Source organism: Acomys minous, assembly GCF_964271855.1.
Source record: "Acomys minous genome assembly, chromosome: 1".
Taxonomy (NCBI): domain Eukaryota; kingdom Metazoa; phylum Chordata; class Mammalia; order Rodentia; family Muridae; genus Acomys; species Acomys minous.
In genome coordinates, this window is record NC_140483.1 from 16,823,035 (window position 1) to 16,850,769 (window position 27,735).

Here is a 27,735-nt window from a genome sequence, read left to right on the forward strand (position 1 = left end):
TTTTGAATGACAATAGTAATTCCTTTGTGGTCCAGAAATGAAAATATACAAAATTGTATATGTATTTCTGCGTAGTACAGTTATAAATCATAAAAACAAAGGCTGAAAATGAAACTAGTTTTTTTTTTACCAATATATGACAAGAAATCTTACTGAAAAAAGCTCTGAAGCAGAAATTATTTGCAGCTTAATTTTATAATGTCTTAAAAAGATCAAACCAGTGTCTAAAGATGGCAGTTTTTCCTATATATTTGTCACATTTAGAATAAAACACAAAAGTTCTCTAACAGTATATAGTTTTTCAGTTTTAAACAACTTCCTTAACATAAAAGGTAATATCATGTTTTATGTTTATAATATTACTTGGAAGAACTCTTTTAAAGGTATATTTATTATTTTATGTGTGCCTAAATGTATGTATGTGCATCACATTTGTACTTTGCCCACAGGACTAGAAGAGAGCACTATGCATCCTCAGGATCTATAATTCTGAATGGTTTTAACCATCACTTTGTGCTAGGAATTGAGCCAGGGTCCTCTGCAAGAGCAGCAAGTACTCTCGACCCCTGAGCCATCGCTCCAGAAACTCTTTCCTTTGATTCTCAGAATCTATATTAATGGATATTTCTTAATCTGATTTAAAAGGTTTCTGTTATATACAAAATTATCTATAGAATAATACCTGTAGTTCTACTTTGTTTTTGAGATTAAAAATATTTAGTATTCGTTATTACTTCCTTTAAGAAGTAATAGTAACTTTCTAATATTCATGCCAATTACAGATAATAGTAGAAAACCTTGGTAGTTCTTGAATACAACATTGCTTTTATCTTAAAACGTAAGAGAGCTGGGAGTTGAGCTCCTGCCGGCAGGACTCTCCTCTCTTCATCCTAAGGTTGACTGTCAGCAGGGACTGGATGCCGATGTCTTGTTTTGTTTTCCAGTTAAATGGATTGGTGTAGGAAAATCCAGAGAGTCCATGATTCAGCTCTTCTGAGGATCGCAGCAGTGAGCGCACAGACACTCCTTGAGAGGAAGGGAAAATACTTAAGCATTCTCTGTGATCTGAAAATTCAAGAATAAAGACATTGAGATGAGTTTTAAGCTGGCATTGGTTTGCAGTCTCTGATGGATGGCTGTCATGGACAGGCTGTGCCCTCTCATCCAGCTCCTCAGCTGGCATGGCTGCCGCATCTGTTGCTCCTGCTGCTCTTGGTGCCACACACAGTTCCTTTCCATGTTTAGTGACTGTATAATCCCTGTTTCAAATCTAAAACTTCCCCCGTAGTTTTTCTTCATTATTGTCATTGTGTTTGAGTTTTTACCCCAACTAGATGGTGAGAACAATTAATGCAATTTTGCACAAATATTTTTACATTCTGATCATTCAGTTCTGTCATTGTAATCTTTGCTGTTAGAAAAAAAAATGATGGAAAGATGGGGTTCTGTCAACTTTTGTAATGCTATGAATTCTGTTTAAATTGTGAACTGCTTATTTTCTGCAGAAACCATTGCAAAATTGAGCTTTAGGTGGGTGGGTGGGAATATGTTCATGGGACCTTTAATCTGTACAGAGCACAGAACTTAGTTCTCTCTGCAATTATTTAATACAATGAACATGTAATTCAGTGTTCAGAAAGAAGAGATTATTTCCCTACAGTAACAATCTTAATGTTAAAAATAATTATTAAAAAAATCTGTTGCGATATTTGGTGGATTTTTTGGTTTGTTTTCAGATATGAGTGCAAATGTATATCTTTTTCTTTTTCAAGCATACTGTTGTTTCTAAGAACCGTGGGTTGGCTATCAGCATCGTGCCTCCCAGTGCACCTGCAGAATGGCCCATAGGCACCCACATGAACCCTAATTGTCAGCCATAGTTTTGATCATGCCTTCATCCCTTCTTTCTTGAAAAAACAAAGAGGTAGTACCTGACAGCTAGGCTTTACATTGTGCTATAGATTATCCTTCCGTGAGCATTAAATGTTTAAATTAGGTGTCACCTGAAATTATTTTATTATACCATCAATAGCTGATTAAAAAGAACCAAATATTTCCAGTATGCTTTGTATGTTGTTTTTCTTCTGTTTATAGTAATACTCGTGTGGAGAAGAGGGGGGTCCATGCACTGCATGAGACAAAGTGGGAAGAGACCAGTAGAATCTTCGAGAGGATCGAAATATCTTTTCACTGAAGTACTTTAATTAATACATGGTTCAAGAAAAATTCTAAAATAGGGGCAGTTTCATTGGATGCAATAGATAATAAACATAGGTGATTCCAGTAGCCTGTGCCAGCTATGTAGTATGTGGAAAGAGCAAGTGGCAGTAAATCTTGCTTCTCCCTGGAAACCAAAGGCCTTGGAAGATCTCTACTCTTGGCTATCAGCATTGTGTTATTGAAACATTTTCAGTAGTAAGCTCATTTTTGTTCAAGTCAGGAATTTTTCCTCTAATACCCAGAATGAGACATCTCCTGTTATTATTTATTGATTTAAACCATTCTGGGTAATTTAGTTTCTCTTTGAATGTGAGCTATCAGTTGCTTAGGAGAGATAGTCTGCTCTTTAAAGCTGTTCTTCAAACCATTGATAACTATTACAATTTTATTTGACAAGGCTCTATGTGCCAGATTCTGCTAGATGTGCCATATTCAGTAGCAGGGGCAGTCTTCTAAATGTTGGTGGATAATGTTCTATGTTCCAGTGAAACAGTGCATGGTGAAAAGAATGGAACCTAATCAAAATGCCTGACAAGGGCCAATGAAGGCTCTTAGGAAATGGCTAACCATACTAACTAGATGAATAGGATGAGGGACAATTTGCAGGGTCCAGACTAGAAAGATCTGCCGAATTGGAGAAGTGGAACCAAATTAGCAAGGGGCTAGTGAGGTTGGCAGCGAATTCAGAGATGCTCAGCCAAATAACCAGTACATGTTGATAGGTCAGAATGCAGGCCGGTTACAGCTAAGCAGCAGGAGAACTGCCAGAAAACCTGAGCTAGGCCATGGAAGGAAATGATGGTTCAGCAATTCAGATCACTTGCCGCCTTTGCAGAGGACCAGAGTTCAGCTCCCGCACTGTGTGGCTCTCACCTGCCTGTAACCCCAGTTCTGGGGATCTGGTGCTGTCCTTTGGCCTTCGTGGACACTTGCATGCATGTAGTGGGTATACACCTCTTAAAACCTAAGATTTAAAATGTAGTAGACTATTGTCTGCAAGTGAGAGTCACCACAAGGTTAAGCTTACTCAGTTGTAGCACAGATACTTGAGCAGGGAAGGTTAGTACACATATTTGATATTAAATAATACAGAATTAGAAGGGCAGACATAAGACATTTTTGAAAAGATAATGGGAGAGGGTTATGCATGTTTGAGACAGGGACTTATATGGCCCTGGCTGGCCTGGAAGTCATCATGTAGCTCAGACTTTCCTTGAATTGATCTTTCTGGACTCCACTTCCCATGTATGTGCTTGAGATGTCTGCCTGCACCAGTTGTTACATTATAAAGCTACTATAATCACAATATGTGGCACTGTCATTGGAAAACATTGAAGGCATTATTTAACCTGTGGTGGTGGTGGGGGTAGAGTGGGAGGCTGAAAAGCTATTTTAGCACAGACCCTTAAGATACTGAGGATGTGGGCTGGAGAGATGGCTTAGAGGTTAAGAGCAGTGGCTGCTCTTTCAGAGGTCCTGAGTTCAATTCCCAGCAACCACATGGCTGCTCACAACCATCTATCATGAGATCTGGTGCCCTCTTCTGGTGTGCGGGTGTGCAGGCAGGCAGAGCACTGTATACATAATAAATAAATCTTAAATACTGAGGATGCCACAAGCAAAATAGGTAGTAGTTAAATGAAAGAATAGATGACATGAAACATGAACATGCCCAAGGATCTCCTCAAATTGACAACTGGCATTAATGTTTTAACAATTTATGGTACTTGGTGCATTTTATAAGAATGTAATGGACAATAATAAGAATGGGGACAGCTACTACTAAGACTAGAATTTTTGTATGTTACTGATGCTAAATTAAGTCTAGATTTAGGACATGAATTTGTACTTCTGTGGTAATTGCTTTAAAAAAATCTAAAGTCAGCCCTAGGGGGGCAGAGGCAGATGGAAGCCAGCCTGGTCTATAGAGTGAGTTCCAGGACAGCCAGGGCTACACAGAGAAACCCTATCCTAAACAACAGCAACAAAAGGAAAAGTCTGGAAACATCCCCCCCTCAAAAAAAAAGTCATTTAAAACACACCAAGAAAAGTCACAAAAGGAGGGAATAATGAGAGAATTATTTAGCAAGGTATGGGATACACAAAAGACAAACTGAAGTGGTGGAAATCGTTGACAATCTATGTGTAAGAGAATTAAGTACAATTAAAGGGCAAAGACTGCCCCCCCCCAAAAAAAAACCATTGAAAAACACCAAACTTCATTGTCTAAGTGACATACTTTTGGCCAAAAGAAACAAAAAGGGTTGAGGAAATAGCTCAAGTGGTGGAGTGCTTGCATGGAATGCTCGAGGCCCGGGTCCTGTCTGTGTGAAGGGGGATTGTGGTCTCATCAGCTCATTACCCCAAACTTGTGCTTTTATTATTCCCTCTAGCTTCCTCCCAAGGTTCATGGGGGCTCTTGTGTGCTGGAGTTAAAATATTCATCTTTGTAAGGGACTGGCTCAGAATTGGCTGGCTCCAGATCTGAAGCTGGCCTTGCAGAACTTATGGAAGCTGGGATCTGTGGTGGTGTGGGTCAGTGCTGTGTCTTATGGCTCTGAACCCGTACTGTCATTCTTTTAGCTCCAGAAGGAATATGAGAGTGACGCTCAACATCTGGAAGAATCCCATGTGGTGCTTTGACCCCCGAGCCAAGGGCTAGATGGTGGGAGGGGCCACCTGGAGGTCATCAGAACTGCTTCTGCCTAAGGGAATAGTAAGCCCAGAGCTATGTATCTTTGGGGGATTAGAGCATCAGCACCATTGCAAGAATACCAGTTCCTTTAACAGCCCATGCACGTCTCCCATGGGTGTGGGCTTTTGAAGACAGTGGGTTGTCACATGTTTAACTGGTGGCTCCCCCAGTTGCAGCTGGTGTGCCACATATGATCCATTGCTTAAGCAAGTTCACACATCCCTTGCTAGATGCATGCAACTTTTGGTGTGAATAATGTCTGCCCTGCGCCCCCAGCCTGATTTTTAAAGGCCATAAGAACTGGTTCCTGCAGGCACTGTCACTGTCCTACCAAAGCGATGTCTTGACTCCAGCCTTAGGTCATCATTTGCCTTGGAAGGATCTTGATCACTGGTCCTTTATGCTGGCGGAAGTGTGCTAGTTCGTCCTACTAAGCACGAAGTAGCAACCACTTTAGGCTCAGTGTTAAGGCAATTAATACACCCGACTTCAGCAGCCATCCATCTCAGTGAACCTCCTAGAGTACAGTGGTGGAGGGTGTAAAAGAGCCTGTGGGCTGGTGAGATGGCTGAGCGGCAGAGCGCTTGTGCAAGCCAGGTCACTTGAGTTCACTCCTTGGGACCATGAAAAGACAGAACAGGAGAACTTATTCCACAAAGTTGTCCTCTGACCTCCACACATGTGCCATGCACACACATGTATACCCCTACATAAACACAGTAAAATAATAGTGAAATACAATAAAAATGTAATAAAATTTTATAGAAAGGAAAGGTTAGGTTGTTGCATATGGCGCTTCCTACAACCAGAACAGGGGGGCCATGCCTACGGGGCCTCTGTATTTTATATTCGACCTATTCCTTATTTGGCCTTGCTATTCCAAGATGCTAATTTTGCAAAACAAATTAATTGAATAGGGAACCCCAGTCTCATGGGCCCATTGTACTACCAAAAGCTGATAGTTCTGAGCTGGGCTCATAACAACAGAATGCACTACAGCAAGGCCAGCCTGTTCTGCAAGTCTACGTGATCCAGTAGACTTGTCTGTGATAAATAGAGACGCTGCTTAGAGACGTAGCCAGGCCCAGAACCAGAGAGCAGGCCTTTAGACCACGGAGCCAGACTCTTCTAACTTCAAGACAACCACCTACTTTCCTTTTCAGATAGTTCTTGGCCTGCCATTGGGCCTCAGTAGAGACTGAATGTTTGACCTTAAGCTACCAAAGTTACCACGCAACTCAAGCTCTCCATCATGAGCTATCACCTGACCCAGAGGGAAGTATAGCAAGCAAGCAAGTGTGGTGTGGTTGGAGCAGCAAATGGAAAGAAAGCTCCCATCTTGAACTGACACCATAAAGGAGAGAAGTGTGTGGCTTTCAAAACCTCCAATCCTGCCCCCAGTGAAGTATTTCCTCCTGCAAGGCCACGCCTTTTAATGCCATGTCTTTCAAACCTACCTAAATGGGACCACCAATTGGGGACCAAGAATTTAAATGCAGGAAACTCCTTTGGACTGTACCAAGCCTTCAGACTTAACACACCAGTACTCTCCACGCACGTTCTCAGCACTTTGGGCTGGGACTGGAACCTCACAGCCTTCATGGGCCTCCAGCTTGGGGATAGACAGTGTGCCACCAGGCTTCTGAATCTTTGTAAGCACAGGAGCAGGTCCTTTGTCATAAACCTGCATATATAATATTCATAATACTGATTTACATATAACATTCTATTTCTCCAATACAAGCAGTTTCATTAGCTTGCTTTCTTTCCTTTTGTATCCCTTGAATTCTAGTCTACATGGGCTGGGGTCTGTTTTATTTTGGCCTTAGTTCATTTTTGGATTGGTTTTCAAATCACTTGGTGGTGCCTACTTGACCATGTCAGAGACTAAGTAGGGCAACTGGAACTATATGGAACTCCACATTCTTGGAGGAAATTTATTAAGAAAAAGGTTTTACTTTGGAAGAATTGAGTAAGAAGTCAACTGATGTATTATGTGTTGGGGAGTGCCTACTGGCACCCAGAATCCAAGATCCTTTCTTTGGGGTTATTTCTTTTCTTTGGGACCCCTTAACTCTTCCTGAGGAGTTTATGCCTAGTTATCAATTCTTTAACAGGGTGTTGTCTTAATTAGGGTTTTATTGCTGTGAAGAGAAACCATGATCAAGGCAATCCTTATTAAAAGAAAACATTTCATTGGGGCTGGCTTACAGTTTCAGAGGTTTAGTCCCTTATCATCATGGCAAGAAGCATGGCAGCACGGTGGCAGACACGGTGCTGGAGAAGGAGCTGAGAGTTTTACATCTTGATCCAAAGGCAGCCAGGAGAAGACTGGATGTGTTTCACACTGGGCATAGCTTGAACATTTAAGACCTCAAAGCCTTGCCTCTACAATGACACACTTCCTCTAACAAGGCCACACCTCCTAATAGTGCCACTTCCTGTGGCCAACCATTCAAACACATGAGTCTATGAGGGACATCCCTATTGGAACCACTACAGGTGTTAACCCTTCTGTAAACAGCTTTTCATCCGTCCCCTCTTTACTGGCCCCAATCCCACTACAGACCTATGGTTGTAGGTTGTCTCCTAGTCTTCTTGCTTGGCTAGTTCTGTCTCTTCTCTCTCTGTCTCCATCTCTCCCTCTTTTCCTCCCTCCTTCCCTTTCTTTCCCTCCCTCTGTGTGTGTATGTGTAATAATGGCTATGGTATAGTCTCCGATCTCATGTGCAAACACTTACTGAGAATGGTAGGTGGCTAGAAGTTGGTCTGCATCAGGAACAAGATGCTAACAGCTTATGACAAATGACATTATCATCTTTTTAATTTTCCTTTTATATGTGGTGGTGTTACAGGCAAGCACTGCACTACATCGCTATCCCCTTCAACAGGTGACCAATGGTCTCAAGCTTGGATCTTGATTTCCTGACCATTTTTTTTTCCTGAAAAGAATTTGCAAAATTCTTAATTAATAATTAATTAACCCTAAACAAAATGTTTTTAGGATAAGATTCATCCGTATACACACTTAAAGGTAGTGCTGTTACCATCAATTTAGTCACTGAAAAATGCCCAAAGGTGTTTTCTTGGAATGCCACACTTACGTTAATTTTAGAAAGTGTTTCTTGCAAAGCTGCTTCTCTCATCACAACAGGAGACTTCGGGTAGTGAGTTAAGTGGTCTAGGGTTCAATGAAATGGTGCCTAATTTCTTATCAGAACCTGGAATTTAAAAACAAATTAGTGCTTTGTTTTAGGACTGCTCACTCTGAAAGTTTAACACACCATCTTTTTAGCAACTGTGTACAATAAGAACGTATTTTAAGACTCTTAAAGGGGTGCGATTAAAATACGGGTGCCAGGGAGACGGTCAGTGGGGAAAGGCACTTACGGCCAAGTCTGACAAATTGGGTTCAATCCTTGGCCTTAGATAGTGGCAGGGAGAGAACCTGACTCCCACCGGTCGCCCTGTGACCTCTTCATATTCACACGCATGAACACACACGCATGATAGGAGGATGCAACTTAAACAATCTAAATAGAGAAAGGGGGTAGTGAATCAAAGGTTCTTTCTTTTGTCTCCAATTAAGAGGCATATTATTAGATTATATCCTCTAGACCTGTATTCTCCTTTTCCTGCACCATCTGTAGGCAAGTTGGTGCCAGCTTTGTGTCTGCGTTGTTGCCATCTCTAGATTCAGGCCCGCTGGGGCCCCCGTCCCAATTATTACTCTTTATAATAATAATCCCTAGCAAGTTCTTATATGTAACAGGAAACATCCAAGGAAGGCATGGGTTGAACACAATGGTCATTGTACAATGAAGCAAAGGCTGGAGCGTTTCAAGGATGGCATTATAACAAAATTCTACTCTGGTGTTAGGGATCTTAAACACACTGTAGAAACAATATGAAAATAAATATCAAGAATGAAAAATATTCACCCAGGAAATATGACTAGAAATGCTATTTTAAAAAAAAAAGTATGTTTTTATTACTGATTAGTTTGAGATGGAGTTTGACTGTGCAGCCCATCTCGGCCTTGAACTCATGAATCTTCCTGCACTGCCTCTGTCTCCCATGTGCTGAGATTGTGGGTGTGTGTCACAACAGCTGACTAAAAGTCATGTTTGTATTTATAAAGTGTGATCCTGTCTGCAGTCAGCATCCATATGACTACTCAAGGCTTTTGGGTTTGAAGAGCAGTCATGATCTTCTTAAGAATTACAGTGTCAAATGGAGTTACTTAATGCAGCTTACATGTATGACAAATGTTAAATAGGCTGTAGTAATTCTTACTGTAGGATTTACTGTGGGGCTGAGTCACACATTCATTTAACCAGGTGACTTCAGCAATGGATGAGTGGATGGCAGCAAGCCACAAATATGCTCTATAGGTTGGAGGTATGTGGAAAGAATTGTGTGAAACTCTATTTTCTTTATTCCCTCCCTTCTTTCTTTCTTCTTTCTCCTTCCATTCTTCCTTCTTTCTCTTTCTTCCTTCCTTCCTCCCCACCCCCTTCCTCCTTCTTTCTTATCAAGATAAGGGTTTCTCTGTGTAGTCTTGGCTGTCCTAGAACTTTCTCTGTAGACCAGGGTGGCCTCAGACTCACAGAGGTGCACCTGCCTTTGCCTCCAGAGTGCTGAGATGAAAGGTATGAGCCACCACTGCCTGGCTTATTTATATTTTGTTACCACTTAACAAAATGTAGTTTTCACATCACTTTGTGGTGGCACCCTCTTTGAATGTCATTATTAAAAAAAATAAAATGGAGTTTGGATTGGAGAAATGGCTCAGTGGCTAAGAGCACTGTCTGTTCTTCCAAAGGACCTGAGTTCAATTCTCAGCACCCACATGGCGGCTCCCAACTGTCTGTAACTCCTGTTCTAGGGGACCTGACACCCACCCTCACACCAATTCACACAAAATAAGATTAAATTATTTTTTAAATGAAGTATTAAAAATATTTTAAAAATTAATAAAATGGAGGACCTGAGGACTGCACTTGCTGAGAACCACTATTTATTTGTGCATTATCTGTCTGTCTGTCTATCTATCTATCTATCTATCTATCTATCTATCTATCTATCTATCTATCTAACACAGCATCTCAGGTACCCAGCCTGGCCTTGAGCCCACCATGGAGCTGAGGATGCTCTTGCCTCTACCTCTGTACTGCTGAGAGCACAGGCATGCACCACCAGGTGGGGTTTATGAGGTTCTGAGATTGGACTAGGATGTTATCAGTAGAGTTACATGTCCAGCTTCACTTGCTGAGAATTCTATATATTCTAAACACTTTAATGATGTCATAACATTGTTAAAGTAGATAGCTAGGCCAACTAGAGGAGAGAGGGGGCTGTCATACAGGGTCATTCCGTTTGTGGTTGGACACATTCTGAGCCATTCATTATTCCTTCCCTAAATGACCCTTAGCTCAGCCCGCACCTCCTTTCTTCTCAGACGCCAACTTCCTGTGTTTTCCAGGAGCCAGCTTTGCCTTTTGTGTAAACTTTTGTCCCACATCAGCCTCCAGTCCCTGTTCCATTTCTTGAACTACCTGGCTCAACTTTCCCAAGTTCTGCCCACATGATCCTCCCCTCCCCCATCCCTTCCTGATGCTGCTGTCTGCGTCCTGTGGAGACCTGGGCATCTCTTCCCTCCTCACTCTGGCATCCCTCCGGACCGCAGCTGTCTTAAACTCAATTTGTAGTCCAGGTCAGTCTTGAACTTTCAGTCCCCAAGCTTCAGCCTCCAGAGTCACTGGTTACATGTCTATCACCAGCTTTCTGATTTTCAGTAAAAAGAAAGGGACTCTTTTTAAGGAAGACTGTTATGGGTGACACTGGACTGTGACAGGCAGTATAGCATCGAGGTGAACCTTGCTGGGGAGCAATGCAGTCTGGGTGTGAATTCTGCCTCTTTCCTCCTGCATGTGTGACTTAGGATATGTCTTTGTGAGAGGTCTTGGAAACTTGCCTTCTATTTAAAACAACAGTGCTCAGCACCAGAGAGCTGCCACAGACTACATATGCGCCTGCCACAGTGTAAGGCTCCCCAAAATGTTGGGGATCACTCATTTAGAAACTAGCAGCAATTCAATGAGCCGAAGTTGAAAACACCAGTGACTATGGTAACATGGGTACTGTTGAAGCGGGTGTCATGAAAATACCCAGAATCGGGGCTGGAGAGGTAGCTCAGTGGTTAAGAGCATTATCTGCTCTTCCAAAGGACCCGGGTTCGATTCTCGGCACCCACATGACAGCTCACAACTGTAATTCCAGTTCCATGGGATCTGACACCAATGCACATAAGATTTAATAAATTATTAAGAAAAATAAGAAAACACCCAGAATCGCCCTTGTCTACTCCAGGACCCTCCCACAGGCCACAGCATACAGATGTGCTACCAGGGGGAGTTGAGAATTTCCGGAGCGTGGTGTAAATTGTTAACTGTTACAGGCATCTAAACTAGAATGAAGAGAAGGTTCCTTCAGCAAGAACTCCAGGAACACTCAAGAATTTGTTTCCAGTGCTCAGAGGATGAGCTTCCTAGGGCATTGAAGAGTTTTCATCCTTTTGGTCTCACGTGCAGGGAGCTAGAAAGAAAGGAAGACACCCCAGAGTTCCCTCCTAGATCTGCACATGCGTCTCTGCCCCAAGTCTGACTGGTCCCAGTCATGCTGCTTGAGGTGGTAGGGCCCCATGGCACGCTCGTCTTCCACACTGGTAAGGTTAATCTTACTGAGTTGATAGCACTTACCTATCTCATAAAATGGCAGGGAGTAGTCTCTTTGGTATGTTGTTTCATTATGCCATGAGTCTGTGGGCCTTGACAATCTTCTGTAACAAATGTATCGAATGAGGGTTTGCTGATCTAATTGAGGCTGATACGGAGTTTTGCTCTTGGGTGGAATTTCCAAGTCTATGAGGGGTCTACATTGAAACAAAAATAGTTTGCTGAGCACCTTTGGACAACGGGTCCATTTTCTCATGAGCTGCAACCTAGAAGCCAATGCATTCTTTTAGCTAGACTAACCCCATGGCACATCTCTGTATTCTGTAGAACAGTTGGAACCTTTCCATGCCCCTCCCCAACTATGCTCCAAAGATGAAAGCAAGCAAGAAACCAAACGCAATGGCCGATACCTTCATCCACTCCTGGCATGGTGTGCTTGAGGCATGGATGTAAGGACACTAGGACACTAGGTGGCATGTACTGAGACCTTGAAAGTATACATGTATTTTGTCACAGCAAGTCTAGCAATGAAGGAGGTCAGCAAAGAGTAAGAATGCTTATTAAGGACTTTTATGCTAATAGAAAGAACGGGAACACTGTTGAAAATAAGGGAAGCATCGGAAGAGGTAGACATGCCCTTCCTACAAAGGGCAACAATGCAAACTCAAGACGCACCTTATTGCTTCAGGATTCTTTTTCCCATCTTAGAATGAGATTGGATATAGTCAATATATATATCTGATCCTAAGAACTGTATTTGTGTCGTGTGTGTTTATTATATTTCGTTTTAGCTATTTTGGGGGCTGCTATGGATCAAATTCAGGGCCTCGTGCATGCCAGGCAAGCATTGTCACAGAGCTACATCCCCAGTGCTTTCTTCTTGACTGGATGCTTATATACGGATTGGCATTTGCATCTGAAAGATAATCTGGAGGAAGCACAAGTCTTGGCAGTGTCGATTGGAGCCAGGGACCTTTAGCAGAGCCATTGTCTGGTGGGAAGACTGGTCTTTGGGCATTAGCCCTATAGGATACCATGCTAGGGGTAGAATAGGGAGGGTGTTGGGCGTTGGCTAGCCCTGGCACCGGGCACTTGTCATTACTCTCTCTTATTTGTTTTGTAGTAGCTCTAAATAGCGTATAAATTCATGCATGGTAGTTCACATCTCTAGTTTCCAGTTCAAAGGCTATGGCGGAAGGTTCCTAAGCATGAATTTTGAGACCAGCCTGGGTAACCTAATGAGACTGTATCCCTGAAAAAATTAAAAGCAGAAGTTACTATGAGCAAACACTTGATTTAGTACCAAGAGCCTTGAACTGGGACTCAGAAACTATGGATTAAAATTTAAACCTAACATTTACAGTAATTGTGTGTCCTTAGTCGAGGCATGTCACTTGGGCCATCGAGATGGCTCATCAAGGGAGAGAAAGGCTGGTGACCTGAGTTTGATCCCTGGGTCCCACACGATGGAAGGAGAAAACCTAGTCCTGAGAATGGTTCTCTGACTTCCACACGTGCACTGTGGCATTGGGTAGGCGGGCGCACAGTAAGTACACTTAAGAACCAAAGACGTGCCTCTCCTCAGGGCATGTCTTTCTAACTGGAGGATGCGCTCAGAGCTGCTTCCAGTTTCATGATTTAAATGTAGACTGTACACTGCTCTAAATACAGGTGGCGCACCGACCCCCGCCCCTGAGGAGGATGACTGGAGGCTGACGTCACCTAAGAGAAAGGGGATTGTAGTGTAGGTGACGAGCTGCAGCAACAGTGATCACGCCAAGTGCTCAGAATGCCTTAAAATTTTACGTCACCTCTTTCACTTGAGGGTATGAGACTCAGAGAACATGAAAGTTGCCCCAAATCACACATTTTATAAGTTCCTCCTATTGATGCTTTTACCTCCTATAGTTCTAGCTTTTCTGAACCAGGAAACATGTCAGCGTGCCTATGGTTATTATTTCTTGCTTTTCTTTTTGTGAAAGCCACCACATGGATAGGAAAGAGCCATACAGACCAACTTTATAACTCTACTGACAATGAAATCAAGTGCTAGTAAGTTTAAGCTATTTGGCCAGTCTCGAATTCTAAACTCGTAATGTTTCTTAAACGTCATAGATGATTTAATAAAAATTCTATACTTATTGCTGATTGTGGAAGCAACATATGCCCCTCTGGGAAAGTCTGTAAAGTAGAGAAGAGAGTGGAAAAAAAAATCCCCCACAAAGTACTAATAATATTACTACTTGTGAAAAATAAAAACAAAGCCAGACATTGTCGACGCTGGATATGTAGCCCCCTGGTGGAGCTCACACTTAGTATGCTTGAGGCTCTGGGTTTGATTTCAGCACCAAAAATCCTCCCATGAAGTCAAAATCAAAAAACCCCATTGGTTTAAGTAGCTTGGTGCTATTTCCTTCCACCCGTCTTCCACCCATTGGGTAATACATGCAATTAACATTACTATTACTGTTATTAAGATTTGCAGCTAGAGATTGGAGAAATGGCTCAGCTCTTACAGAGAAACTGAATCCACTTCCCAGCACCCACATGGGGCAGCTCACTTCTGACCTCCATGGGCACCTGCGCTCATGTGCACATACCCCTACACACACACACACACACACACACACACACACACACACACACACACACACACACTTTTAAAAATTAATCTTTTAAAAAAGATTATGCATCCCACTTTCCCCTACCTATCATTTTAGCTTTGATGACATTATTAGAAATTAAGATTTAGGGACATCTCACCTTGGAGACTTCTTCACACTGCAATCAATATGGACTCTTGCCAGCTGCCCAGGGTAATAGCCGTTGACGTCCTTTCCTTGGCGAGTGATAAATACACTGCAGGAAGTAGGTGAGAGAAGCAGTCATTACAGAAGCATGCCGGCTTCTGTAGATAGATAATTTATCTGGACTTTGTGCCCTGTTCCAAGCAACTGAAGCCAGTGGAATTTTCCAAGCATCTTGGTTGTTATTCATAACAAGTGCCTTTTCACCAGCCCTGGGTTTGTGGTGTTGGCTGATCTCCCTTCCCCCAATAACCTCTAAAACTTATAATAGAATGCCATTTATTTCCAGAGTTTTAGCATGTTGTGTGTTAGGTCAAAAAGGTAGAAGAAAGAGGGTGAGGGAAGGAGGATGGGACGGAGGGAGGGAAGGGGGAGGGAAGGAAGAGAAGCAGGAGACAATATGTTAAAATCAATGGCCAGACAGGAAGCATCGTTAAGAGCAGCCAAGGGCACTGGCTGCTCATGCAGAGGACCCATATCAGTGCCCAGCACCCACACCTGACATCTCACAACCTTTCGTGACTCCAGTTCCACGGGCTCTGATGTCCTTTTCTGGACCCTGAGGGTACCTGCACACATATACACTCAACACCATACACATAAAACAAAATAAATAAATCCTTAAAGTCGATGAAACAAATGTTGATAACTGCTGAAACAGGAACAAAAAAGAGGAAGATTCTTTGTTATTTACCTTTTGAAATGTTTGTAAAATTCCATACTTAGTTTTTTAAAAAAATTGTAACTGTAATAATTGATTATATAGGACTGTGGTCAAGGCGTGTGGTACTAGTAAGTCTGGTGGTGGTGGGGGTGGGGGTGGGGGTGGGGATTCTAGCCTCATCTAGGACAGCTGGATGGTGAGAAAGGACAGGTCTCTCTCTCTGTCCTTGCCTGGCCATGAACTTGTTACCAGCTTCCTGTTTCAGCGCTGGGATTACCAGGATGTGCCACCATCTTTTTTTGTTTGGTTGGATTTTTTGTTTTTTGTTTTTGTTTTGATACAGGATTTCTCTGTGTAGCCTTGGCTGTCCTGGATTTGCTTTGTAGACCAGGCTGGTCTTGACTTCATAGAGGCCTGCCTGCCTCTGCCTCCCAGAGTTCTGGCATTGCAGGTGCCTGCCACCACCTTGGTTGTTCTTTTGACGAGCCACCCCAATGGGGACTGGGAAGAAGTATGTCTGGAGTGTGGTCATGAGGTGTGCTTGTACAACTGGAATGCAGTGTTGTGTTCAAGCTTCAGTCCCCACAGTGGCACCGTTGGGAATGGCAGAACCTACAGAGATGGAGCTTAGGGGAAGGCCTTAGGTCATTGGCAATATTGAGGCAGGAGAATAGGATGAAGAGTGACGTCCAAAAACCCTTAACACAAAAGCTGTACAGTTAACATAGAAAAGAAACCTACTGACAGAGACTGGGGGAAGAGCTGGCTGATGGGACACTAAGGAGAGCTGGGTGTCTAGGGTTTGCATAGGCTAAGAGTATGAGAAAGTCTCTCTGGAGGAGGGAAGTCACATAAGCCAAGACTAAATCACAGTTGTGTACAGAGTAGAGTATGTGTGGATGTGCTTGCTTTTCGTTACTGTAACACACATCAGACAAATCAGCTTAAAAACAAGAAAGGTTATTTTGCCTCATGGTTTCAGTCTGTGACTAACTGTCTTGTTGCTTTGGCCACACAGCACATCATGGCATCAGTGTAATCTTCTAAAGGTTCCACCATCCCTCTATAGTACCACTGGCAGGAGATCAGGCCTTCAACATACCGGCCTTTGGGGACCATTCAAGAGCTAAATGATTGCAGTGGGCCTGGCTGTCTAGCGTGAGTCAAGGAAGGTGCTAGGCAAGGCAGGTTCTGTCTGTGAAAACAGACCTCAGAAAGCTCCAGTTTTCTTTTCTTTTTAAAAAAGATTTATTTATTTATTATTATGTATACAGGGCTCTGCCTGCATGTACATCTGCAGGCCAGAAGAGGGCACCAGATCTCATTATAGATGGCTGTGAGCCACCATGTGGTTGCTGGGAATTGATCTCAGGACCTCTGGAAGAGCAGCCAGTGCTCTTAACCTCTGAGCCATCTCTCCAGCCCCCTCTAATTTTCTGAATAACTACAGGTTGTCTGGGCATGCCTAGTGGCTGAGATAACAGGAGGGAGCCCGAGGGGGCCCCTTGACAGCAGGGGATTAAGTCATAAGTCATAAGAAGAGAGAGAAGTTGGCACAGAGAACAAACGACGTTGCTGAGTGTATGGGATGGGGAGGAGGTGTCACTTAGGCAAGCCTCCAGTTCTGAGCACTGGGGTAGAAGGAGCCCCTGGAGCCAAGTGACAGTTCCTGAGGAATCACAGGCATCCAGGATGTGGCTCTCTTGGTTGCACTGCTGTCTGTGTGGCAGGCTGTTTGATCTCTGCCATCACCTGGACAACAAAGCCTGCTGAGGCTCCGAAGACGTTCAGCTGGCTCTAGTCATTGCTTCAAGAATGCAGCTGCCCTCCACTGGCCTCCAGGAGTATGGTCTGCCACATGAGGTCCCTCCGGAGAGAGCCATGGCTGGTTGGGCCGAGGTGGAGGTGGGGATGGGGGGTTGGGGGGGTGGGGAGTGGGGGGAATGGGGGGGCGGGGGGAGGGCAGGCTGAGTGGAGAAGTGAGATGATGTGGGGAAGAAAGATGGCTCATTCTGCTTCTGACTCCCCCCTCTCTTCTGCATTTCCTGCCACCCATCCACCCCTTTCCCACTTTGCTGGAGCTGCCAGTTCAACTCAGGGCCTTACGCATGCTAGGTAGGTGTTCAGTCACTGAGTCCCAGGGCCCCTTTATTTTTATTTTGAGATAGAGTCTCTCCCAGTGGTCCATGCTGACCCCAAACTCATGATTCCCCTTGCCTCTTAGGTTCCAAGTGTTCTCCATCATGCCTGCCCGGCTCCCAAGTTCTCACACATGACCTTAACCTGGAACACCTGGAAGCTTCTAATTCCTCCGTTAAAGTAGTGAGGGTTTGTTGTTGTTGTTGTTGTTTTAAGGGATACAGATTTCAGCTTGAGGAGAAAGGCACCTGGCTTGGCCATGGGCTTTGGAGTAAGTACTCAGCGTCTCCTGTGGAGCTTTGGCTTGAGGGGAAGGCTCAATGAATGGCCATGCCTCATGCGCCAGCTGCTTACAGGCTACCGGTTCCTGAGTGAGTCATAGAAAGCCTTCCTAAGGTGAGCGGGCAGGGCCAGCTGTGTCTGCTTCCACTGCCTTATTTGTGTGTCCCTGACAGCTTGACTCTCTGAAAGGGCGGGCTCGGCCTACACAAGAGTAGATCTGTCCTCTGGGAGGATGGCTGTAACCAGAGCAGGATCTGGACTTAGCGACAGCCAGCGTTCAATATGCATGAGCGGGTTCAACAGTCAGTGTGTTTGTCCCTCTATGCCGTATCACTGGCAGAGGGGATACCATCATGTCCCCTTCTCAGTCACCTGTGCTAGGCCTCCCATTTATTTCCCAGGCATCCAGAAAGGTTAACATGAGCTCCCTGTTTTTCTAACTGGCTTAGAGTTAGAGGGTTTCTAGAGCTCAGAGGGGCTAAGGAGACATTCTGGCTGCCACAGCCATGAAGCACACCTACCAGCCCCTAAATTCTATGTCTTATTCAGAGCCACCTGTGGTGTATGCATCCTTTTTGTTTTCCAGAGAAGTTGAGCACTTTCTGTTTGGACTTGCAGACAGCAAGCAGACCAAAGGCAGAGGGAGAGCTGGTTTTGGTTCAGTCAAAAGAACTGTTAGGGGGCTCCGATGTATCTGCAGTGTTCAGGCATGGGGCTGGGGGGTAGGGTGTGGGGTGGCTGATGGGAGACATTGTACTCTCACCCAAAGGTCGTCTCATGGTGAGGAAAGCCATATCACCTAGATTATGTGCTAATAACAGTGCTGAGTGCTGCAACATGATCAAGAACTGTAGCTTGGGGCTAAGTAGCTCAGCTAAGGATGTGAGCTAACATTGAAGGTGGGATTAAACACAGGGCTGGGAGATGGCCAGTGCAACCTCTCGTCTCCTAGGATGTGCTGGCCCCATGGTACTTCCTCAAGGAGTGAGAGGGCGGGTTCCATTTGCTCATCAGTAAAATGGGGCTAGTAGCTACTCTTTCCATCAAGATGGGGCAAGAGTGATGAGGCACTTATTTGTAGCTGGGGACTGAAAGGCGCCCTTCTTCGTTAGATGTTTCTGACTTTCTAGGTAGAATGACCTGACCCTGCAGTGGTGTCTGGATGCTTGAGAGACTGTTACAGTTGATATGTGTCTTAGTCACTGTTCTACTGCTGTTAAGAGACACTGTGACCAAAGCGACTCATAAAAGAAAGCATTTAACTGGGGGCTTGCTTAACATTTTAGAGATTTAGTCTATGAAACCTCAAAGCCCACTCTCAGTGGCACACTTCCTCCAACAAGGCCATGCCTCCTAGTCCTCTCAAATAGTTCCACTAACTGGGGCCCAAACAGTCAAATGTCTGAGCCTATGGGGGTCATTCTTATTCAAGACACCACATTCCACTCCCTGGCACCCATAGGATTGCGGCCACATCATGAGGCAAATTGCATTTAGTCTAACTTGAAAAGTCCTCAGAGTTATTCACAGTCTCAGTACCAAAGCCCAAAGTCCATGTCTCTTCCGAGACTCACACAACATCTTAACTGTAATCCCCTGTAAAATACACACACACACACACACACACACACACACACACACACACACACCACATACTTAAAACTACAATGGCATAGAATATACACTATCATCCAAAAAAGGAGGAAAAGGGGCATAGCAAGGAAATACTGGACCAACGTGAGACTGAAAACCAGCAGGGCAAACTCCAAATTCTGTGTCTCTGTGCCTGACGTCCAAGGGTTTAGATGATTCTTCATATATCCCACCCGTTTCCAGCTTTGTTGACTGCAACACACTTCTCTTCAGGACTGGCTCCACTTCCTGTGTACAGCTCTTCTTGGCAGGTATCCCACCGCTCTGACGTGGCCAACATCTTGGGGTCTCCAGTGAAATCCAGGCTTTACCTAACTTCAAGCAATGGTTTCTCCAGGCCTCCATGCAGGGACTCCTCTGCTATTTGCGTGGCCTAGTCGGCTTTCCTTAGCCATGGAGGAAGATTCCACAACCCCTTTCTTGTATCCTTCCTGACTTTAAATCGAGAACCATGTGGCTGAAGCTGCCAAGTTCTTATGCTTGTTGGAGCTGGAAACTAGCTCCTCTCCTTGAATTACATTGGCACAAGCTTTATTGATGGTTTCCTTTGCTGCTTAAGCTTTTCTCTAACTTCTTTTCACAACTTGGGAGCTTAACTGGGTGGGGTCTTGCCCTGAGGGCACCACCCCCTTTATTAATTTTGAATTAGGCCTTTCTTTAAACATTTTATCTCCTTGAGGTCAAGATTTTGCTCCAACATTGCATTTTCTGGTGCTCTTTTTCTCCTCAGTTCGTGCATTTTGTATTTCTCTTTGCCCCACTTGCTCCTTTTTTATTGTAGGTCTGTGTAAGAGGGATTATTAATAACTGCATGACACAGCCAACACTAAGCTGACTTGAAATCTCCTCTGCCAACACCATTAACGCAAACCCCTTCAATTTAGACAAATCCTTTGCTAAAACATCACAAGAATGGTCTGTAGGCCATTTATTAATATTCTGCCCTTCTGAAAGCTCTTGAGCGGGGCCTCCATAGTTAAAGTCACTCTCACCACTGTTGTCTTCCGAGCTCCTACTTGGATGGTCCTTTAAGCTCTCCTTAAAGCTTTCAACTTATTTTCTAGTCCAAAGTCCTGAAAGCATCCATATTCCTTCAAATGTCATCAAGATCAGGCTTATTATAGGAACACACTACCCATGTTACCAACTTCTGTCTTAGAGACACAATGACCAAGGCAACTCTTATAAAAGAAAGTATTTAATTGGGGCTTGTATGCAGTTTTAGACGATTATTCCATGATCATTATGATGGGAAACAGGCAGGCATGGTCCTGGGGCAGTAGGTGAGAATTTTACATCCTGATCTGGAAGCAGGAGACAGAGGTGGGGGGCAGGCTGACTTAGCCACACCTCCTAATCCTTCCCAAACAGTTCCACTAACTGGGGATGAAGTATTCAAACATCTGAACCTTTGGAGGCCATTTTCATTTCAAACCACCACGATATTTATTGTGTTGTTGTTTTGGTGCTGGGGATTGAACCTGGTGCCTTGTACATGCCAACCAACCTTCCCTACCATTCAGTGACACCTCCAGTGAATGTTTGTTGCTGTTTTAGGTGTATCACTGATTTTCGCTTGCGTCTATGTTTGTGCACTGTGTGTGTGTGTGTGTTGTGTGCACTGCCCACATATACAAAAAGAGGGTGTTAGACTCCCTGGAACTGGAGTTACAGATGGTTGCAAGACCGGATGTGGGTGCTGGGAACCAAAGCCTGGTCCTCTGGAAGAGCAGCAAGTGTTCTTAACTCCTGAGTCATCTCTCTGGCCTCTCAACTGATGTTTTAAGAGGGCAATTCAATCTCACACAAACCCTGGGTTTTTTTAATCTCCCATACCACGTTGACTATTCTCCTTTGGGGGACCTTTTCAGGAATATATTGGGCTCCACAAACCAATAGAGCACCCAGCCCTATTCAGTGAACACCAGGCCTCCAGTCTGGCCTGGGGATTGACACTGGCTAGCACTTAACTCTAATTTAATTCTTCCTGTGAGACTCTTATGCGGCCATTAAGCTTACTCCTGAGCCTTAATTACTAACTTTTATTAGGTGCCCACACTGGTTTGTCAGTCAGTTTCACTAGTCTAGCCCTCAGGGCTGGGCAAGCATGGATAAGTGCATCTGTAAACAGCAGCGGGAGGGCACACCACGTCCTGCCAGTGAGTAGAGCTCAACCACAAGTTAATGCTTTTGCTCATTCTTTCTGGTTTACTCAGCAACAACACACAGAGGGCCTCCTCTGCATAGTCACTATGTGCGGCAGAGGTGCAAGAAGGTTCCATGCTAGTGTGGGGACTAACTCAAACAGAGCAAACTATAGTGAAGCCAGAACAATGGGTTCAAGTTCCATATCTGCTGGGTGCCACCTGTGGGATCTTGGGACAGTCACTCATCTATGCCATGCCTTGGCTTCCTTATCTGGAAATCACAATTGTTATGAAAACTGAGCAAAGTAATATATACCAAGACTAATGATGACATGTAGTAAGAGTTGATGGAACCTGATAGGGGATTAGACTGTTGTTGGCAAGGCATAAGGCGGGCAGAGAGCCACATCACAGGGCACTTTGCAGTGGAGGGTGAGGCACCAAGAAAAGGTAGGGACTCCCTTCATGTGGTTCTGGTAAGAAGCAAGAGTGAAAGGAATACAGACAATCAGAGGCCTCAGGATGCTCTGGCTCATTGCCCTGCTCAAGCCCTTGTGCTCCTTAGGGCCTTTCTTGAGACACACCCGGTGATGGATGTGGCTCCACAGAGCTCCACAGAGCAGCAGAAGCCAACACAAATTTGTTTCCATTTTCCCTAGATGAGCCTGCAGTAGACAAAGTGATCTTACCCATACACAGAAGGGCCAAGGGCCCAATCCTGATTTCCCTCCATCCTGCTTTCTCCTGGGGTGGTGTTCAGAGACAGGAAGGTGGGTGCTTTCCTTGACAGAAGATCCTTTTTTTGTTTTGAACATTACTTGTTGTATGGATTTATGTATGTGTGTGAGCACACACGTGTGCCACCCATGTAGAAGTCAAATCACAGCAGGCAGGAGTTATTTGTTTCTTTACAGCATGTAGGTTCTGGAGCTTGAATTTATGTCTTCAGAATTGGTGGCAAGAGGTCTTGTTCTCTGAGCTGCTTCTTCTTCTTCTTCTTCTTCTTCTTCTTCTTCTTCTTCTTCTTCTTTTTCTTTCTTCTTCCAATTCTTATTTTTTTCTTCATTCTTCTTTTCTTCTTCTTCATCCTCCTCCTCTTCTTTTCTTCCTCTTCCTCCTTCTCCTACTCCCCCCCCCCTCCTTCTTCTTTGGTTTTTCGAGACAGGGTTTCTCTGTGTAGCCCTGGTGTCCTGGAACTCATTCTGTAGACCAGGCTGACTTCAAACTCAGAGATCTGCCTGCCTCTGCCTCCTGAGCGCTGGGGTTAAAGGTGTGCGCCACCACTACCTGGTGACAAGGGGATTCTTACGGCATCTAGGAAGGAAGCACCCTCCCATCCACTCATCACTTTTTGGGAACAAAAGGACTTCTCTTTATTAGCCAAACACTTAAAATACCTAAAGGAAAGTGAAGACAATGCCCTTCTTAAACCCACCAGGCCACAGGAGGCTGGCCCCAACTGTGAGATGAGAGGAAGTCTAAAGGAAGGAAGGGAGGGTGTAATAGGGGAGAAAGATAAACTATTGCATATTCCATCTCTTATACAGAATCTAGATTTAAGTGCGTACATGTGTGACACAAATGCAGAAATGGACTAATACACATGACATGCAACCAGGAAGGGCACTATGTGCAGGGGGCAAGATGACCAGTGAAAGTCAGGGGAAGAGGAACAGAGAGAGGTAGTCAGGTGTAGCGATTTATATGTGTGGAAATGTCACGAAGAAGCCCATTTGTTTTTTATAATAACTTAAAAATAAATTTTAAAAGTCAATAAAAAGAGGCTGGCCCCCCAGGGTATGAGGCTTGCTGCCTGAAGCTTCCTAGTTTCTAAATGTTTGCGGAACCCACCACAGGGGCTAATGGAAGAGAAAGCTTGGGACTTACAGATGGTACCTGCTGTCTCCCAGCAAGATAAATCCAGCACAGTAAAGCATACCTATAGGGTTTATTATCCCATGTGATAGGCGGTCTTGGAGAATGAGTGAAAGTCCCCCTTGGTCTCCACTGGTTTTCATATTGTAGAAAAATGGAGGTGGCTAAATTATCCCCAAGGGGAACCAATGGTTTGGGTACAGTGTGGGTTTGAATTCCCTATCCTTCCTGGTGGAGCCCTTTCTAAGAGATAAACCAGCACCTGTCTCATATTTTGGGTATTTGGAGTTTCCTGATTATTGCTTAGATTCTACAAAGAACTAATTTCTTAGCTTACAATTTTTGCTAAACTTGGGGCTGGAGGTTGCTTCAGTGGCTAAAACCCCTTGATGCTCTTCCAGAGGGCCCTGGTACTGTTTGTTCTCAGCATACCAGGCAACTTACCACCTGTAACTCCAGCGCCAGGACCTAACGTTGTCTTCTGACATCCAGAGGCACTTACATGCATGTGGCGCATGTGTGTGCGCGCGCGCACACACACACACAGGCACACACACACGTTTTAAGTCTTAAAAACAAACAACTTTCTCTAAACTCTAGGGTGCTTCACTAGACCCCTCTGGCAGCAGTTTGCCACTCCCTCGCCCACGCAGTGCCTGGGCACCTGCCTTCCTCAGCCCTGGTGGTTTCTGTATCCAAGAGAGCCTTACCTAGGTGGAATCAATGGGCGTCTCTCTACAAATTCCCGTAGTCGTCTGGTCGTCATGACAGGTGGGAATCTGAAAAAGTTGTGGAGTGAAATTTCACATCGCCACTTTACATGCATTTCCAGGCATTAGCTAGTGCTACGGTTTGGATTGGGATGGTCTCCAAAGGGCATATGGGACCTGGGCTGTATGAGAAAAGTGCCTTTAGAGGAAGCCAGTAAGCAGGGTTCGGCCTTGGTTTCTGCTTCAGTTCCGGCCAGTTCCTGCTTTGGCTTCCCTCCATGATGGACTGTAGCCTGTAAGCTGAATAAATCCTCTCCTCCCCAGAGCTGCTTCTGGTCAGTGTCTTTATCACATCACCAGAGAAGCGAAGCAGATCATTCTGGAAACTGCTTCCTGATTTTTGTGTCTTTGTCTCACGAGCTTCCTCCAGCCCCGCCCAAACCTGACTGTGCTCTTGCTTAAGTGCCCTCTTCTCAATATTAAGCCCTTTTCTAGTTGCGTGCTCACCTGAGGCCGTGTTATTTCTTGCCTTAGTTTTTATACTGCCTCTGGTTGTTTGCTAGACAACATGGCTTACCGTAAGCAAACTGATACATTTAAACATCCGTGTGAGCAAGTCCACAATTGGGCCGGGAAGTGAGTGGGTGGGAGACTGAGGTGAAAGAAGGGCCTGCTGTTTCTACAGTACCATTGTGCACCTCATAAACTGCTCACACCGTAGACAGGCTGCCTACGCCCACAGAAAGAGAGCTGTGTCTCTAATTTGCACGAACATGGCAACCCCACGTAGCCAGAGACCCTTGGCTGGAGGTCTTTGTAGCCTGTGCAAGTTATTTTTCACCCCGTCTATTGACTATACCACCTCTCTGTAGGGTTCAGCGACACAATACTCTGTGTGGGCACACTTGAGAAAGGAGAAATCTGAGTTTATTGGTGCGCCTATAATATGTACCAGGAAGAACGCTGTAACTAAGAAACATGCTCAGATGTTAGGTAATTTGTGTAAGTTACAAGGGATCCAGGGCACTAAGAGACCTCAGTGGAAACTAAACCTGGGCTATTCAAAAGGAAGCACGAGGAAAAAGAAGTAACCTGGAGGAAGAAAGGACTGGGGAAACTGAGGCCAAGGCTGCCTCTCTTCCTTTTATAGTTAAGTTTAACCAACCCTCAGTTCCCTGGCTGCTCTAGTTTACCTCTCTGTGTTTTTCAAATCAACTTGAAATTTCTCAGTAGCATTACACTGTAATAACTAGAGTGGTTAGTGATATATCCACAGAAGCCTGTTTATTACATAGTATATTTTTTCAAGATACCTACTTTAAATATTTTAATTAATAAATGCTAATTGTACACATATTAATGATGCTGTTTCCATGCGTGCATGCAATGTGTGCTGATCAAATCCAACGCCCTCCCTTTCTACAGCTGCCCACCCTCCTTGATCTCTAGTCTACTTTCAGTTAACTTTGGTTCTTTAAGAGGAGACATTCGTTCTTATCTTCCTGTGTCTGGCTTAGCTCACTTCATACCACACCCCTCAGTTTCATTCCCGCCCCCCCACCTTTTTAAAAAATGATTCTGTGGGTCTTTATGGCTGAATAATGCTGTGTTGTGTTCATATGCTGTATTTCCTCACCCACTTACCTGCTGCTGGGCACTTAGACTGAAGGGTGTCTCAGCTACTGTGAACATGGCTGTGATAAATATGGGTGTTTGAGTGTGTGAGAGTGTGTGTCTCTTATGGCTTTAGCACTGCTGTGTTTTTATTTTGCTTTTAGTGGAAGAATGAGCAAAAGAAAATGTCAGTAAATGCAAGTAAGCTCTTGAGAAATCAAACTCTGAAAACTGAGTGTTGAGGTTTTTCACTTACGGCATGTGGCACACTGGGGAGGAGCCGGCGGTTAAGGAAGGCAGCTCTGACACATTGCCCTATCCACTTGCACCCTAGAAACTACGAATCAGCAACATGGGAAACGCGCCTGTCATGGTTCTCTCTCTTTGGCCAGGCCACTCAAACAAACATTTTTGGAAGAACACATTAAAGTCTTCCAGTCACTGCGGGCCTGTGAAGGGAGTCTTGAGACTGTGGCCATGTTTTCATCTCTTCTCATTAGCACCTAGACACCATAGGCATGCAACCTCTGTGTGTATGTGAGTTTTAAAGATTTGTTTTTATTTGTGTGGACGTGTGTGTGTGTGTGTGTGTGTGTGTGTGTGTGTGTGTGTGTGTCTGTGGAGGCCCAAAGAGGCTAGAGCCCTCAAAGCTGGAATTTCAGATGAGTGCTAGAGACTGAACTTAGGTCCTATGCCCTCTTACCAACTGAGCCGTCTTTCCAGGGCCAAAGAACACAGCTCTGTGCAATCTTTTCTACCATTTGCCACCAGAGGCCCCAGGCAATGAGGCCAACCTGTTACAGATTAAAACCTTTGCCACTGTGAGTGTTTTAGTTACTGTTTTATGCAGTGAGGAGACATCATGGCCAAAGCAAATCTTACAGAAGGAACCATCTAATTGGGGGCTTGCTTACACTTTCAGAGGGCTTGTCCATGGCCAGTCATGGCAGGAAGCATGACAGCAGGCAGGCTGGCATGGTGCTGGAGCAGGAGCTGGGAGCTCGCATCCTCAAGTTGCAGGCAGAGAGAGACACTAGGGCTGGCATGGGCTTTGACACCTCAAAGCCCACCTCTTGTGACACACCTTCTCCAACAAGACCACACCTACCTACACCAACAAGGCCACGCCTCCTAATCCTTCCTAAATAGTTCTACCAACTTGGGACCAAGTATTCAAACACACAAGCCTGCTCAGTTCAGGGTTTGCTCTGCAGCTAGACATACCAAACCTCTTTGACAATTCTTTAAAATATTGAGAAAAAAAATATTTAAAATATCCCAAGTAGAGAACTGTTCACATACTAAGGAATTTTTTAGGGCTGGAGAGATAGCTTAATGGTGACAAGAGCTTGCTGTTCTTCCAGAGGACCTGAGTTCAATTCACAGCACTAAAACCGCCTGTAACTCCAGCTGCAGGGGATCTTATATGTGGTCTTGCTGGGCACATGGACTCATGTGCACATACCCACACACAGAGATACACATGTATGTAAAATCTGGGATGGGTGGGGGTAGAGGCAGAATTCGTGGCTTCGCAAAGAATCTCAATCAATAAAATTGCAAGTTGGGAGCACCTATTCAAAATGTGCTGGGTGGTGATGGCGCAGGCCTTTAACCCCAGAACTCAGGAGGCAGAGGCAGGCGGATCTGAGTTTGAGGTCAGCCTGATTTATAGAGAGAGCATTCCAGGACAGCCTGGAGTCCACAGGGAAACCCTGTCTTGAAAAACAAAACAAAACAAAACAAAACAAAACACAAAACAAGCAAAGAACCCCAGAACTCACTTAATAAAGCAATCTTCTACTTAGTAATACAACCATGGAGTGAGAGGAGACTGGTAATGGCCGTGCTGGCATTACCGGCTTGTGCCACAGTGGGCAGGGCCTCCCTGTTCTTCAAAAGGGTCCTTCTCTGAGGGCAGCAAGCGTCTGAGTCACCTCCCTGTGTGGGGTATGCTGTGAAGGCACAGGGCAGGTCTCTGAGACTTGATCCCTTGACATCATTCAAAGAGGATTATGATGCATGGTGGGAGTTTTGCCAAGCAGTGCCTTTCAGGCTTAGAGAGAGAAGAGCAGTTTCAAAGTCTCTAGCGGTAGGCAGTATTAAATGAAATGGCAGAAACTGGTGTCAAAGGGAAAAACCATACAGGTAGGTGACCCAGACTATCAAATCGCTAGAACTCGCTTTTCTAT

At 44.6% G+C, this 27,735-nt stretch overlaps 2 protein-coding genes across 5 annotated transcripts in view; one reads left to right on the forward strand and one right to left on the reverse strand.

The window, feature by feature from the left end:
* The window catches only part of ADSS2 (adenylosuccinate synthase 2), a 32,943-nt gene extending 30,881 nt beyond the window's left edge, over nt 1–2,062 (forward strand). The window contains exon 13 of the mRNA XM_084789595.1: nt 945–2,062. Coding sequence (XP_084645721.1) covers nt 945–997 — 53 coding nt within the window. The 3' untranslated portion in view covers nt 998–2,062. The remainder of the gene's footprint in view (nt 1–944) is intronic.
* SPMIP3 (sperm microtubule inner protein 3) lies at nt 928–27,485 on the reverse strand. Of its 4 annotated transcripts, XM_084789608.1 has the most exons (7): nt 27,328–27,485; nt 26,458–26,551; nt 23,930–23,998; nt 14,416–14,511; nt 11,677–11,849; nt 8,020–8,136; nt 928–1,065 (listed from the first exon to the last, which is right to left on the reverse strand). In XM_084789608.1, exons 3-6 carry the CDS (start codon nt 23,983–23,985, stop codon nt 8,027–8,029), a joined length of 435 nt encoding a protein of 144 aa, XP_084645734.1. In that variant the 5' UTR covers nt 23,986–23,998; nt 26,458–26,551; nt 27,328–27,485; the 3' UTR covers nt 928–1,065; nt 8,020–8,026. The 4 variants fall into 4 exon arrangements, with proteins under 4 accessions (XP_084645734.1, XP_084645735.1, XP_084645737.1 ...); XM_084789609.1 differs by lacking the exon at nt 26,458–26,551; XM_084789611.1 differs by lacking the exon at nt 26,458–26,551 and having other exon boundaries at nt 27,403–27,466.
* Between the last annotated feature and the right edge of the window lie 250 nt (nt 27,486–27,735).